General features: G+C 41.5%; 1 protein-coding gene across 1 annotated transcript; it reads right to left on the bottom strand.

The window, feature by feature from the left end:
* Nucleotides 1–649: 649 nt before the first annotated feature.
* On the bottom strand, nt 650–8,673 carry LOC133764036 (zinc finger protein OZF-like; the record flags this gene model as incomplete). The annotated part of the gene is made up of 4 exons (XM_062197676.1): nt 8,613–8,673; nt 5,561–5,653; nt 2,030–2,304; nt 650–1,783 (listed from the first exon to the last, which is right to left on the bottom strand). Coding segments are annotated over exons 1-4 (1,563 nt in total), but the record flags the coding sequence as incomplete, so codon positions are not given.
* Nucleotides 8,674–15,511: the final 6,838 nt, after the last annotated feature.

The raw sequence follows: 15,511 nt of genomic DNA, 5'->3' as shown, positions 1-15,511 counted from the left end.
AATTCTGTTTTGATATGAGGTATAACTTATAGAAAAAGGCTTTTCCGCAGTCATTACATTTATAATATTATTTCCCTGTGTGAATCCTCTGATGCAATTCGAGTTGGAACTTAAAATCAAAAGTTTTTCCACAGTCATTACACTCATGAAGTTTCAACACTGTGTGCATGCTCTGGGGCATTATGAGGTTTGACTTATGTCCAAAGGATTTTCCAATCATTACATTCATAAGGTTTCTGCCCTGTGTGAATTCTCTGATGCACAATGAAGGTTGACTTACGGCTAAATGCTTTCCACAGTTATTACAATCATGAGTTTTCTACCCTTGTGAACTTTCTGCCGTGATTAGAGGTTTGTCTTTTGTCCAAAGGCTTTTCCAAAGTCATTACACTTAAGAGGTTTATCTCCTGTGTGATTTCTCTGGTGTATGATGAGGTGTGACTTTCGTCCAAAGGCTTTTCCACAGTCATTACATTTATGAGGTTTCTGCCCCATGTGAATTCTCTGGTGTACGATGAGGTGCGACTTTTGTGGAAAGGCTTTTCTACAGTCATTATATTCATGAGGTTTATGCCCTGTGTGAATTCTGGTGTAATATGAGGCATCACATTTGTCCAAAGGCTTTTAGACCGTCATTACATTTATGAGGTTTCTCCCCTGTGTGAATTCCCTCATGTATGAGGAGGTGTGACTTTCTTCCAAAGGCTTTTCCACAGTCATTACATTTATGAGGTTTCTCCCCTTTGTGAATTCGCTGATGTATGAGGAGGCGTGACTTTTGTCCAAAGGCTTTTCCACAGTCATTACATTTATGAGGTTTCTCCCCTGTGTGAATTATCTGGTGTATGATGAGATGTGACTTTTGTGTAAAGGCTTTTCCGCAGTCATTACATTTATGAGGTTTCTCCCCTGTGTGAATTTTCTGATGTTTCATGAGGTCTGACTTTTGTCCAAAGGCTTTTCCACAGTCATTACATTTATGAGGTTTCTCTCCTGTGTGAATTCTCTGGTGCATTACAAGGTTTGACTTTCGTCCAAAGGCTTTTCCACAGTCATTACATTCAAAGGGTCTCTCTCCTGTGTGAATTCTCTGGTGCACTATGAGGCATGACTTTTGTCCAAAGGCTTTTCCACAGTCATTACATTTATGAGGTTTCTCTCCTGTGTGAATTCTCTGGTGCATTACAAGGTTTGACTTTCGTCCAAAGGCTTTTCCACAGTCATTACATTCAAAGGGTCTCTCCCCTGTGTGACTTCTCTGGTGTACTATGAGGCATGACTTTTGTCCAAAGGCTTTTCCACAGTCATTACATTTATGAGGTTTCTGCCCTGTGTGAATTCGCTGATGTATGAGGAGGTGTGACTTTCTTCCAAAGGCTTTTCCACAGTCATTACATTTATGAGGTTTCTCCCCTGTGTGAATTTGCTGATGTTTCATGAGGTCTGACTTTTGTCCAAAGGCTTTTCCACAGTCATTACATTTATGAGGTTTCTCTCCTGTGTGAATTCTCTGGTGTACTATGAGGACTGACTTTCTTCCAAAGGCTTTTCCACAGTCATTACATTTATGAGGTTTCTCCCCTGTGTGAATTCTCTGGTGTACTATGAGGCATGACTTTCTTCCAAAGGCTTTTCCACAGTCATTACATTTATGGGGTTTCTCTTCTGTGTGAATTCTCTGGTGTACTATGAGGACTGACTTCCACAGAAAGCCTTTTCCACAGTGAAGGCATTTATAAAGTTTCTCTTCTGTGTGACTTCGCTGATAGTTTATGAGGTGTGACTTTTGTCCAAAGGCTTTTTCACAGTCATTACATTCATAAGGTGAATTAAAACTGAGTGATTTTCCGCAAAGTTTACATGTGTAGAGTTTTCCCCTTGTATTTAGTCTGTCATTTATTGCAAGATGTGACTGGTGAATGACAGGTTCAACATACCTAATGTACTTATAAAATTTCTTTTTTGTGTGATTTTGTTGATGCATATTGAGGTTAGAATTTTCATGGATAGCTTTTTCTATTTGAGTTACTTTTCCAAAAGTGACAGTTGATTTATTACAGTTTTCTGCCATATGAACCCTCTTAGATTTACAGAACACCTTTCTTGTGAAGACTTTTGCTTGTCCAGTGGGTCCAAATGACTGCTTCATGATGTGGATATTGTCATGCTGAGCAAGAGTCTCACAGAACTGGAGAGAATTTCCAGGTATCTTAGTGTTATCAAATTTCTCTCCAGCCTGTACTTGATCAGGCCCACTGGGGAGATACACAGTGTGACATTTATTGCATTCCTCAGGCTTCAATCCTGAATAGGTTCTCTTTTCAATAATCAGTGTTGGAATATGGCTTGAATTTAAACTAAGTGTTTTTCTTAATTCAACTCTCTTGAGATCTGATGTCTTGTTATTTTTCATAGAATCCTGATTCAGATTTTTGTCCTGACTTTCCTGGTTGATCCTAATCAGGTCATCCCTTTTCATGACCACTGAAATGAGAAAAAAGCAATCATGTCATGGAATCACATGTAACTGTTTCTCCTGGCATACTCATGTAAAGGGAATGAAGTTACTTGTTATCCAAGTGGCATAAGATTTTCACAAAATCAGTATGAGTTACTTATTTATAACCATTATATGGTTTTTCTCCTTAATACATTAATATACCATGAGGTTTCCGAATGTTCAAACATGATCTTTTTTACTATGGTAATTTGTCAAGGATGGTGGAATGACATTTGTGCTATGATGTGGGGGATGCCTGCATCTCAAAACAGTGTCAGTTTGAGCCCTGGCTACTCTGCTTTCAGTACAGCTCTCTGCCTATGTAAACTGGAAGAAAGCAGATAATGGTTCATGTGCCTGGGAACCTGTGAGACACCAGGGAAGACTAGATGAATTCTAGTGTTTGGGCTTCAGACTAATTAGACCTAAGTATTGCAGGCATCTGGGAAGTGAGCTAATAGAGGACCTCTTTCTCTCTCTCTCTCCTCTCACTATCACTCTGCCTTTCACAAATATGAAATAACTATAAAACATTTTAAAGAATGGACAAATATTTAATAAAAATATTCACCCACTACCTAGCAACCATTTTTCCCTTTTATCTATAGTTTATTTTTATAAAAATTGTGTGTTTTTTGCTTCTCTGATATTTCAACCATAAACATGAAAAAGTTTTACTGATCATTTACTTGCAGGTGGAGAAGAGTGACATGTGCCTGTATTTTAAGCAGGACAATATTTAAGAAGTATGATTTGAATCTATGATTGTCTCATGTTCAGTCTTCCTAGGTAAACATCATTTGTGGGATTTTTCAAATGAAAAACTACTTTGTCTCTACTCTATGACAGCTTCCTCAAATTCCTAAGGACACCCAACACCTTTAGCTTCTCAGAAGTACAACAGGTACAGAAAAGTCTCAATATACCAAAACACTCCCAATCAGTTTGAAGAATTTGTTTCTGCAACCCGGGATGTGCTCATCTTCTTTGAAAAGTGTTTTCTAGCTCATTCTGAAATCACCAGTGCTGGTTACCTCCTCTCAATTCTTTCTATAAACATCCCTGTGTGGTAATTTGAATTTTTGGAGGGTTTAGATCTGTTGCCTCCTATTTTCACTGAAAGCTTCATTTCCTATGTTTTTCTTATCGTTTTATTTGCTTATTTTTCAATGATACTGAAAAATAAGAGAGAAATCATACTTCAAACTTCACCCTTAAAGAAATCTGAGCCACTCAACATAAACCCATGAAGCTACTTGACCTTGGATCTCAAAATCTCATTACTTTCTTGGTGAGTCTAGGATCACTTATTTTCATGTTTTATATAAGTTCATGCTTAGTTTATGATTTCCTTTTTTCAAAGATTTACTTTATTTATTTGAAAGCTAGAATTATAGAGAGATATAGAGAGAAGTCTTCCATCTGCTGGTTCACTCCCCATATGGGCACAACAACCAATGCTGGGCTAAGATGAAGTTAGGAGCCAGGAGTTTCTTTCTTGTCTCCCACATGGGTACACGGGGCCAAGGATTTGGGCCAACCTCTGCTCCTTTCTCAGGTGCATTAGCAGAGAGCTGGATTAGAAGAGGACCAGCTGGGACTTGAGCTGGCATGCATATGCAGTGCTAGTGCTGCAGGCTGGAGCTTTAACACACTGCACCATGGTGTCATTCCTAGTTTCATAATTTCTGATGTCATAGCACAGAGGCTTACTCATGACCATCTTTTTTTAAGATTTATTTATTTATTTGAAAGTCAGAGTTACACAGAGAGAGGAGAGGCAAAGAGAGAGGTCTTCCATCTACTGGTTCAGTCCCCAGTTGGCTACAATGGTTGGAACTGCACCAATCTGAAGCCAGGAACCAGGAATTCTTCTGGGTCTCCCTCTGGTGCAGGGGTCCAAGGACTTGGACCATCTTCTACTACTTTCCCAGGCCATAGCAGAGAGCTGGATTGGAAGTGGAGCAACTGGGTCTCGAACTGGTGCCCATATGGGATGCCGGCACATCAGGCTAGGATGTTAATTCATTGCTCCACAGTGCTGGCCACATGACCATCTTTTAGCATTTACTTATTTACTTACTTGAGAGTCAGAGAGACAGAATGAGAGATAAAGACAGACTGAAACAGAGGTTTGCCAGCTATAAGCTCACTCCTCAAATGTTTCCAACAGACTATAATTTTCTTATTTATTTGAGATGCACAGAGGAAAAAAAAAGAAAGAAACTTAAGAAAGAGAGAGTTCACATTTATTGATTCAGTCCTGAGAAAGTTCTATGCCTGGGCAAAATCATGAGTGGGAACTCAATCTGAACAATGAGTTAGAATAAGTTTCCAGGGGCCAGTGTTGTGGCATAGCATGTAAAGCCACCACCTGCAGTGCCACTATCACTTATGGGCACCAGTTTAAGTCCTTGCTGCACCACTTCTGATCCAGCACTCTGCTATGGCCTGGGAAAGCAGTAGAAAATGGCCCAAGGCCTTGGACCCCTGTACCCATGTGGGAGACCTGGAAGAAGCTCCTGGCTCCTGGCTTCAGATCAGTGCAGCTCCAGTCATGACAGCCAATTGCGAAATGAACCAGTGGATGGAAGACCTCTCTCTCTATCTCTTTATCTCTCTGCCTCTCCTTCTTCTCTCTCCCTGACTTTTGAATAAATAAATAAATAAATCTTTAAAATAACAGAAACATTAATCTTAAAAAAATAAGTTTCTGTATGTTGCCTAATTAACAAGCACTGAAGGAACTAATAAGTGCATGAGGAAAAAGGTATGAACGTGTGGATAAGAAGGAGAAGGAGAAGTTAGAATTGGGAGAATGTATCAAACCTAGATAAAATCCTTAGTAACATCAGAAAATGACTGGATTTTTTTTAATCAAAGAACATCTTCACTAACAACAAAAGTTAGAAAGATACTGGTATCTCTAAATGCCTGTGTCTGATGCACAAAACCAGCTGTTATCAGGAGTAAGGCTTGAAAAAAATTCATGGAAAGAACACCAGTCAACATCTGCACACTTTCTGCCTTGGCCTCCCTGTCCCTTATGTGCAGACTTACCTGAAAGGCTCTGATTCAGGCATTCTTCCACCATCCATGGCTCTGCTCCTCGCTCCAACTTGAAGATCAAGTCAGGTTTGGTAGTACAGTGTCCTATTAATGGAAACAATATAAGACGATGAAATCACTATCTTGGGCTATTTAAAGGGCTACAGCTTGGCCCAGGAGCTATGCAACAAATGTTCCAATTTGAATCTTTTGTAAGATGGTAGATATCAGATTATTCGTGGACTCAAATTCTATACCTGCCCAATATTAAACATTATAAAGTGTTCCCTTAGTTGTCAAATAGCAATAAAATGTTATCTCTGGGCATGTGATGGGTGTCACTCACCCAAGGAGAACAGGGTGCTGTAGATCTCCAGCATCACATCTCTGTACAGGATTTTCTGAGCATTGTTCATTTTCTGCCATTCCTCCCATGTAAAGTACACAGCAAGGTCTTCAAATGCTATCATCACCTATAATATTACACTTCCAGTCAACATGTTAACTATGTCACAAAATAAACACTGACAGTTGTGTGGTTATGAAGGAAAAAAGGAAGGATATGGTTTCACATTAGACTTGTTGAGTGTTTAGAAAGCCACACAGAGCATTCAACAGATCAAACCCATGATCTACAGGCTGTGAGAAATGCCCAAGCTGGAGGGAAACAGGAGGTTCAAATCACAAAGGCCACATCTGTCAAGAGGAATTGCACAGCAGGCTAAAAGAGGGGCAATATTGACTCTTGAATGGGCAATGTTAAGGAGAAGTATGTAGAAGCATTGAGAAAAAAAGGAAAGAAACCATCAGTGAAACTATGATGGGAATGAACAGAAAATAATTTCCAGGAAAGCACCATGCATATCATTTCCAATATGTCAGGGAAAAATATATTAAAAGACGGGGCAGATAGTTTGCTTAGTGTTTATGATGCCACCTCAGAGTGTCTATGTTTGATTTCCAATGCCAGCTCTAGTTTTTAGCGCCCAGATAATGAAGACCTGGGGAAGCAGTGGTGATGTCACCAATGAAAGAGGCCTAGATTCCATTCCTCAATCCTGGCTTCAGTCCTGCCCCAACTCTGTTTGCTATGGTTATCTAGGAAGTGAATTAATGTGTCAAAGCTCTCTATCTCTCAGTCCATCAACTTTTTTCTCTATCAAGCTAATAAATATTTTTAAGTAAGAGAGAAAATACAGGTAAGACAAAGAATACAAATTAGCTTTTGCCTTTGTCTACGATTATGCTACTGATAAACAATTGAAATTACATTATACCTAATTAAAGTGAAAGCAATGGAAATACTTGCCCAAAACATTCAAATGATAAACATTTGTAATAACATTATACATAATTAAAGTGAAAGCAATGGAATTATTTGCCCAAAAAGAGAACCTGGGATTGTCTGCAGTACAATCTGCATTTGTGACTCACTGAGAAAAATGCTTAGAGATTTGTTTAATAACCTGCAAAAGTCACCAGAATTGTGATCCAGCAGGCTAAGCCTCCACCATCAATACTGGCATCCCATGTAAACAGGATTTGAGTCATTGCTGCTCTTCTTCCAATCCAATTCCCTGTGAATCTGACTGAAAGAGCAGTGAAAATGGCCTGAGTATTTGGACCCTTCCATCAGTTTGGGAGACCCATGGAGTTTCAGGCTCCTGGCTTTGGCCTGGTCCAGTCCCAGCCATTGTGGGCATTTGGGGAATTAAATAGTAGATAGAAGATATCTCCTTTTGTCTCCATGTCCCTCCCAATCTCTGTAAATCTGCTTTTCAAATAAATAATCTTAAAAAATAAATTAGCCTCTAGTAGATTATTTTCTCCACACATTTCTCATCCTATTCCAGAATCCAATTCAGCTTCTCAAAGGTATTAAGGACTCCACTACTCTAACAATTCAAAAACAAACTTAACTGATTTGTGTTTTAGCACTAGGTAACTCTTCTTCTTGCAGAATACTAAGTGTTTACTTCATAGGTAGCACTAAAACACTGCTCAGTACATCAGCTATGTGTAGACTGTTTCAGACAACATGACCCCAAAAATGTAGCATATTGTGCTTAGTTTCAACTCAATTCATGTAACAAATATATATTTTGCTATAGCAACAGAAAGACAAGAGACCAAACTGCATTATTATAGATGACAGTAATGTTTCATAATCATGCCAAATTCATAATTCATTTCTGTATATTCCATGAGAACAAATTTTATGTTTATTTTTATATTTTAAAATTTTTAAAGATTTATTTATTTATTTGAAAGTCAGAGTTACACAGAGAGAGGAGAGGCAGAGAGACAGAGAGAGAGGTCTTCCATCTGCTGGTTCAGTCCCCAATTGGCTGCAATGGCTGGAACTGCACCAATCTGAAGCCACAAACCAGGAGTTCTTCTGGGTCTCCCACATGGGTGAAGGGGCCCAAGGACCTGGGACATCTTCCACTGCTTTCTCAGGCCATAGTAGAGAACTGGAGCAGAAGTAGAGCAGCCACGTCTCAAACCGGTGCCCATATGGAATGCTAATGCTTTAGACCAGGGCATTAACCCACTGAGCCACAGAGCTGGCCCCATATTTTCCATTTTAATTAACTAGTATACTGGGACCAGCACTGTGGCATAGCAGGTAATGCCACTGCCTTCAGTGCTGGCATCCCATATTGGTGCCAGTTCAAGTCCCAGTGACTTCACTTCCAATCCAGCTCTTTACTGTGGCCTGGGAATTCAGTAGAAGATGGCCTAAGTCCTTGGGCTCCTGAACCTATGTGGGAGACCCAGAAGAAGCTCTTCACTTCTAGCTTTGGATCAGTGCAACTTTGGCCATTGTGGCAAACTGGGGAGTGAACCAGCAGCAGATGGAAGACTCTCTCTCTCTCTCCCTCTGCCTCTCTGTAACTCTGACTTTCAAATAAATTAAAAAAATCTAAAAAAATAAGTAAACTAACATTAAACAACTAAAATGAGTACTGACAATCTGGGGAATAATTAAAAAAAAAACACTTAGAGGTGATATATTAATTTTCTTTCCTCTTAGAAACATGTGGAGGACCCAGAATCATACCTGAGAGAGAAGGTGAATGGCAGGAGTTCAAAGAAAACTCTGGAGGCCAACGTTGTGGCATAATGGGTAAAGCTGCTGCCTGCAGTGCCAGCATTCCATGTGGGTGCTAGCTCAAGTCCTGCCTGCTCAATGTACAATCTAGCTTTCTGCTATGTCTGGAGAAAGCAGTGGAACATGGTCCAAGTCCTTGGGCCACTGCAACTGCATGGGAGACCCAGAAGCTCTTGGGTCTTGGCTTTGGTTCAGCTCAGCTCTGGCCTTTGCAGTAATTTGGAGGGTGAGCCAGCAGATAGAAGACTTTCTCTCTCTCTCTCTGCAACTCTTTCAATAAATAAATGAAATCTTAAAAAAAAAAAAAACCTCTGGTTTCCTTCTGCACTGAACAGTGGGAAAAAACCAATATGATAGAATTAATAAAGAATAATAAATACAGCCGGCGCCGCAGCTCAATAGGCTAATCCTCCGTCTTGCGGCGCCGGCACACTGGGTTCTAGTCCCGGTCGGGGCACCGATCCTGTCCCGGTTGCCCCTCTTCCAGGCCAGCTCTCTGCTGTGGCCAGGGAGTGCAGTGGAGGATGGCCCAAGTGCTTGGGCCCTGCACCCCATGGGAGACCAGGAGAAGCACCTGGCTCCTGTCATCGGATCAGCGCAGTGTGCCGGCAGCAGCGTGCCTACCGCGGCGGCCATTGGAGGGTGAACCAACGGCAAAAGGAAGACCTTTCTCTCTGTCTCTCTCTCTACTGTCCACTCTGCCTGTAAAAAAAAAAGAATAATAAATACATTAAGCAAGAAAACATCAGCTTCACTGTGGAGGAATAAGCCTGTAAAAATGGAAATACATAGGAAAATGCACCCACCTATATTAAGTGGCAGAGATTAAACAGAAGTTATCATTGGTTTAACCAAAGCATTATCTACAAATTTTGTAAAATAATAGTGTAAAAGTAAAAAGAAATGTTAAGAGTGTTCAAATAAATGAGGTTGTCAGAGATAAACATTATGCTGTTATTAAATTTTATACTAAAGAAAGTTAACACATACACATAATACACAAACACATATTTAATGCAGTGCACTTTACCAGTAATGATTCTAAATAGACCTTTTCCCTGCATTCATCCCTTCACAAAACCCTGGATTGGGGCTGGCACTGTGGCCTAGCGAGTAAAACTGCCGCCTGCAGACTGGCATCCCATTTGGGCACTGGATTCATTCCCAGCTGCTCCACTACTGATCCAGCTTTCTGCTATGGCCTGGGAAAGCAGTAGAGGATGGCCCAAGTCCTTGGGCCATTTACCCATGTGGGAGACCCAGAAGAAGCTCCTGGATCCCGGCTTTGGATTGGCACAACCTTGGTCATTGCAGCCAACTGGGAAATGAACCAGCAGATGGAAGAGCTCTCTCTCTCTCTCTCTCTCTCTCTCTCTCTCTGCCTCTCCCTCTCTGTGTGTAACTCTTTCAAATAAATAAATAAATCTTTTTAAAAAATACCCTGAATTTCACCATTTCACTTGATTTACCCCATGAGATACCAGTAAATGTGATAGAAATAGACAATTTTTAAAGAATTTATTTATTTGAAAGAGTTACACAAAGAGAGGAGAGGCAGAGAAAAAAAGAGAGAGAGAGAGAGAGGGAGGGAGGGAGGGAGAAAGAGAGCTTCAAACCACAGATTCACTCCCCAGATGGCTGCAATGGCTGGAGCTGTGTAGATCCAAAGATATGAGCCAGAAGCTTCTTCCAGGTCTCCCGCAAGGGAGCAGGGGCCAAAGGACTTGGGCCATCTTATATTGTTTTCCCAGCCCATAGCAAAGAGCTGGATCAGAAGTGGAGCAGCCAAGTCATGAACTGAAACCCATATGCAGGCAGTGTCTTTACCTGCTATGCCACAGAACCAGCCCCAGAAATAGAAAATTTGCAAAGCATTTGCCTTCTTAGATTTTCTTTTTCTGACAGTTATCTTCTGAAAAACCCTGGGGCCTGTGGGCTGGTGCCGCGGCTCACTAGGCTAATCCTCCACCTGCAGCACTGGTACCCCAGGTTCTAGTCCTGGATGGGGCACCAGTTCTGACCGAGTTGCACCTATTCCAGTCCAGCTCTCGGCTGTGGCCTGGGAAGGCAGTGGAGGATGGCCCAAGTGCTTGGGCCAAGCACCCACATGGGAGACCAGGAGGAAGCACCTGGCTCCTAGCTTTGGATCAGCACAGCATGCTGGCCATAGTGGCCATTTATGGGGTAAACCAATTGCAGGAAGACCTTTCTCTCCATCTCTGTCACTAACTCTGTCAAAAAAAAAAAGAGATAATATGTAGCCAAGATTCATCACAAACCCCAGGCACTTAAGTGAAGCCTCAATCAGTTCCCCAAATGACAAAACTCTCATTTCTGCTCCTGAACTGATCATAGGAACTGCCCAGCTGAGTGCAGCCCATAACACAGAGTCAGAACTGCAAATAAAATGGCTATTTGTTAAGCCATTGTGTTTTCTGAGTTGTCCTACATCAAATGCTGATATATATCAGTAAGTATGGCAGAAAGTTGAATTACATGCAAACTACAATGCATACAACTTCAAAATTTCATTTAGAAGTTCCCATAAAACAGGCCAGCATTGTCACATAGCAAGTAAACCTGCCGTCTGCAACACAAGCACCCCATATGAGCACTGGTTCATGTTCTGGCTGTTCTGCTTTTGATCCAGCTTCCTGCTGATGGCCTGAGAAAAGCAATGGAAGATGATCCAAATACTTGGGCAAATGCTACCAATGTGGGAGATCCAGATGAAGGTCTTGGTTCCTGGCCTCATTCTGTCCTGGCCCTGCTCAATGTGACCATCTGTGATGTGAATAAGCAGAAGGAAGATCTCTCTGGGTCTTTCCTCTATATACAATATTTTCAAATTTTTTTTAAAAAAACTTAGAAAAAGCTCCTATAAACACAATCTTTGCCTATCAATTAGAACTTAGAAAAACTGCTGATACTAAAAAAAAAAAAGTCCTGGGATTCAAACAAATAAATTATCTGGAGACCATAAGGTTGTTCTTCACATTCCGGCTTATATATGGTCATTGTTTTCTTTTGGTTTATATTTTAAAAAGCTTATTATCACATGAAATCTAATTTAATATAATTTTACTATCTCAGAAAGCAGGATAAACGTTCACAGTAATTTTCTGTAGCTGCATGTGTACTACATATTGTTCAAGAAGAAATTACTGAAAGGGGGAAAATTTTTATGATATGCTTTTTGATTTTTTTAAAGATTTATTTATTTATTTGAAAGTCAAAGTTACATAGAGAGATGAGAGGCAGAGAGAGAGAGAGGTCTCCATCTGATGGCCCACTCTAAAATGGCTGCAATGGCCAGAGCTGCACCAACCAAAGCCAGGACCCAGGAGCTTCTTCCAGGTCTCCCACATGAGTGCAGGGACCCAAGGACTTGAGCCATCTTCTACTGCTTTCCCAGGCCATAGCAGAGAGCTGGATCAGAAGTGGAGCAGCCAAGTCTTGAACTTGTGCTGATATGGGATGTGGGTGCTTCAAGCCAGGGTATTAACGCACTGTGCCACAGCACCAGCCTCATGATATGCTTTTTGAAGTCATACACTCCAAACATAGCATTAGTAGCAAAAGGGAATACATGCTCCTGAAAGTTTTCTAAAGCAGTACTATTTGAACTGGTGACAATTTCTGAAATGGATCTGAAAAATAAATGTTTTTTAATTATGTGTGGCAAAATAGAGAACATTAGACAGAAGTTAGAGTGTGGGTATTTACAAATCATGTGACACTACACAAAGCACTTTTCTCCTGAAATACAATTTGTTTCATCTTTTTTACAGAGATTCTGGCAAAACTTCCTTGAGCTACCAGGAAGGACTACTAGAATACAGGGGAAAGGAGTCCTCCAAGATGGCAGAATAGGGAGGGAGCACACTGATAGCCTGTGAAAAGATAGTTTAATAAAAGTGGAGATACTGTAGTTTCAGGGAAACTGCAGAGGAAACTCTTCTGCAACTAGTGGGACATGGTGGACCTACGTGGAGGGCACAGGTGCACACAGCTCGAGACCCCAGCTGCTGAGTCTACACACCAGTGCTGGAAAGGGAAGTGAGGCAAAACCTCAGTAGCCCAAGACACTGGTGGGGAAGTGACAGGAAGAGCCTAGAGGGAACAAGACTTGAAGGCCTGTGGGGGAAAGTTCACCAGGCACTCAAAAAAGAGAAATAAAATAAAATAAAATAAAATAAAATAAAATAAAATAAAATAAAATAGACCAGTATGGACACAATTCTCTCTCTCCACTCACCTTACAAAGGCAAGCAAGACAAAGAGCCAGCACCATTTTGGACATACATAAAAGCTGCACCATCTCAGAACTGCGCCCACCCTCAGTTAAGCAGAAGAACCTGACTATGGTGGGGAGAGATAACAGGAGGATAGGACCTAGTGAATGTGTGGAGGTTATGAACTATGACTGTGAAAAAAAACAACTGAGGGTGTGTAGGAGAACTCATTGAGTGCCTGAGACATGAGTACTCTCGGGAGATGCTGCAAGCTTGGTAATATTGGCAACCTGGTGGGAAATTGCAGGGAATCTGAGCTTACACTGAGGACTGCACAAATCCTTTGTGTGGTCCTTGGGACAGAGCAGATGAATATTATACCCACACGGGCCAGAGCTCAGACACTGACTGCCTTCAATTCTGCTTAGCTGTGCAGAATTACTTCTCTTATGAATCTGAGAGAGAGAGAGAGAGAGAGAGAGAGAGAGAGAGAAAGAGAGTAAATTTAATACATCTAACCTGGGTGTATCACCCTTACCCCTGAAGAATCAAACAGAGCTCTCTGGCCACAACCATCACAAGCCTCTAAGGATCCATCAAAATCAGACAGTCCACTTAATACAGTCATAGTATAACAAGAAAAACCACTACAGCAAAAAAAAGAGGAAGAAGAATCCAAAGAATATCTCCACAATGCTAAGCAACAAATGCAGAAACTGAGGAAATAAGGACAAGGAAGACATTACGATGCCCCTCAAATGAACAAGACACCCAATTTAATGATTATAAAGGTGATGAGAGAAGAAATGCAAGATACAGATTTCAAAAAATTTATGGTAAGAACACTTTGAAGTTCTCAAAAACAAATTCTTGAACTACAAATACTTACTGGACAGGGTAGAAAATCTCTCTCAAGAAAATGAAATCTTAAGGAGGAATCAAAATGAAATGAAGAAACTAGTAGACCATGAAATTGTGAGAGTGAAGAGAAATCAAAATGAATTGAAGAATAAAATAGATCAAATGACCAACACATTGGAGAGCCTTAAAAACACAACCAGTGAAGCAGAAGAGAGAATATCGGACTTAGAAGACAGAGAACAGGAAAGGAACCCAGCAAACCAAAGAAAAGAGGATGAAATTAGAAATCTAAAACATATTCTTGGGGGCCGGCGCTGTGGCTCAGTAGGCTAATTCTCCACCTTGCGGCGCCGGCACACTGGGTTCTAGTCCCGGTCGGGGTACCGATCCTGTCCCGGTTGCCCCTCTTCCAGGCCAGCTCTCTGCTGTAGCCAGGGAGTGCAGTGGAGGATGGCCCAAGTGCTTGGGCCCTGCACCCCATGGGAGACCAGGAGAAGCACCTGGCTCCTGCCATTGGATCAGCGCGGTGCGCCGGCCTCAGCGCGCCTACTGTGGTGGCCATTGGAGAGTGAACCAATGGCAAAAAGGAAGACCTTTCTCTCTGTCTCTCTCTCACTGTCTACTCTGCCTGTCAAAAATTAAAAAATAAATAAATAAAAAATAAAAAGGGAGTGAAGAGAAATCAAATTGAATTGAAGAATTCAATAGATCAAATGCAAACACATTGGAGAGCCTTAAAAACAGAATCAGTGAAGCAGAAAAGAGAATATCGGATTAGAAGACAGAGAACAGGAAAGGAACCTGGCAAACCAAAGAAAAGAAGAGGAAATTAGAAATCTAAAAAATATTGTTGGGGGCCAGCGCCGTGGCTCAGTAGGCTAATCCTCCGCCTTGCGGTGCCGGCACACCGGGTTCTAGTCCCGGTTGGGGCACCGATCCTGTCCCGGTTGCCCCTCTTCCAGGCCAGCTCTCTGCTGTGACCAGGGAGTGCAGTGGAGGATGGCCCAAGTGCTTGGGCCCTGCACTCCATGGGAGACCAGAAGAAGCACCTGGCTCCTGCCATTGGATCAGCGTGGTGCGCCGGCTGCAGCGCGCCTACCGCGGCGGCCATTGGAGGGTGAACCAACGGCAAAAAGGGAGACCTTTCTCTCTGTCTCCCTCTACTGTCCACTCTGTCAAAAATAAAATAATAATAATAATAATAAATATTGTTGGGAATCTACAGGATACTATTAAAAACCCCAACATTCAGGTTCTAGGAATTCCTGAAGCCATTGAGAGAGAGAAAGGTCTGTTTAGTGAGATACTAGCAGAAAACTTCCCAGGTTTGGAGAAGAAGAGAGGCATCTTAGTACAGGAAGCTCATAGAACCCCTAGTAAACATGGCCAAAAGAAATCTTCACCATGACACGTTGTAATCAAAGTCACTACAGTGAAACACAAAGAAAAGATTCTAAAATGTGCAAGAGAGAAATGTCAGATTACTCTCAGAGGATCTCCAATTAGACTCACAGCTGACTTCTCATCAGAAACCCTACAGGCTAGGATGGAATGGTGAGACATAGGCCAGGTACTAAGAAAGAAAAACTGTGAGCCCAGAATATTATATCCTGCAAAGCTCTCATTTGTGAATGAAGGTGAAATAAAGACGTTTCATAGCAAACAGAAATTGAAAGAAGTTGTCACCACTCGTCCAGCCCTGCAAAGGACTCTTTAAGATGTATTACACACAGAAACACAGAAACAAAGCCA

The sequence above is a fragment of the Lepus europaeus genome, chromosome 7, assembly GCF_033115175.1.
Source record: "Lepus europaeus isolate LE1 chromosome 7, mLepTim1.pri, whole genome shotgun sequence".
Lineage (NCBI taxonomy): Eukaryota > Metazoa > Chordata > Mammalia > Lagomorpha > Leporidae > Lepus > Lepus europaeus.
This window is presented reverse-complemented; position numbering and strand designations above follow the sequence as displayed.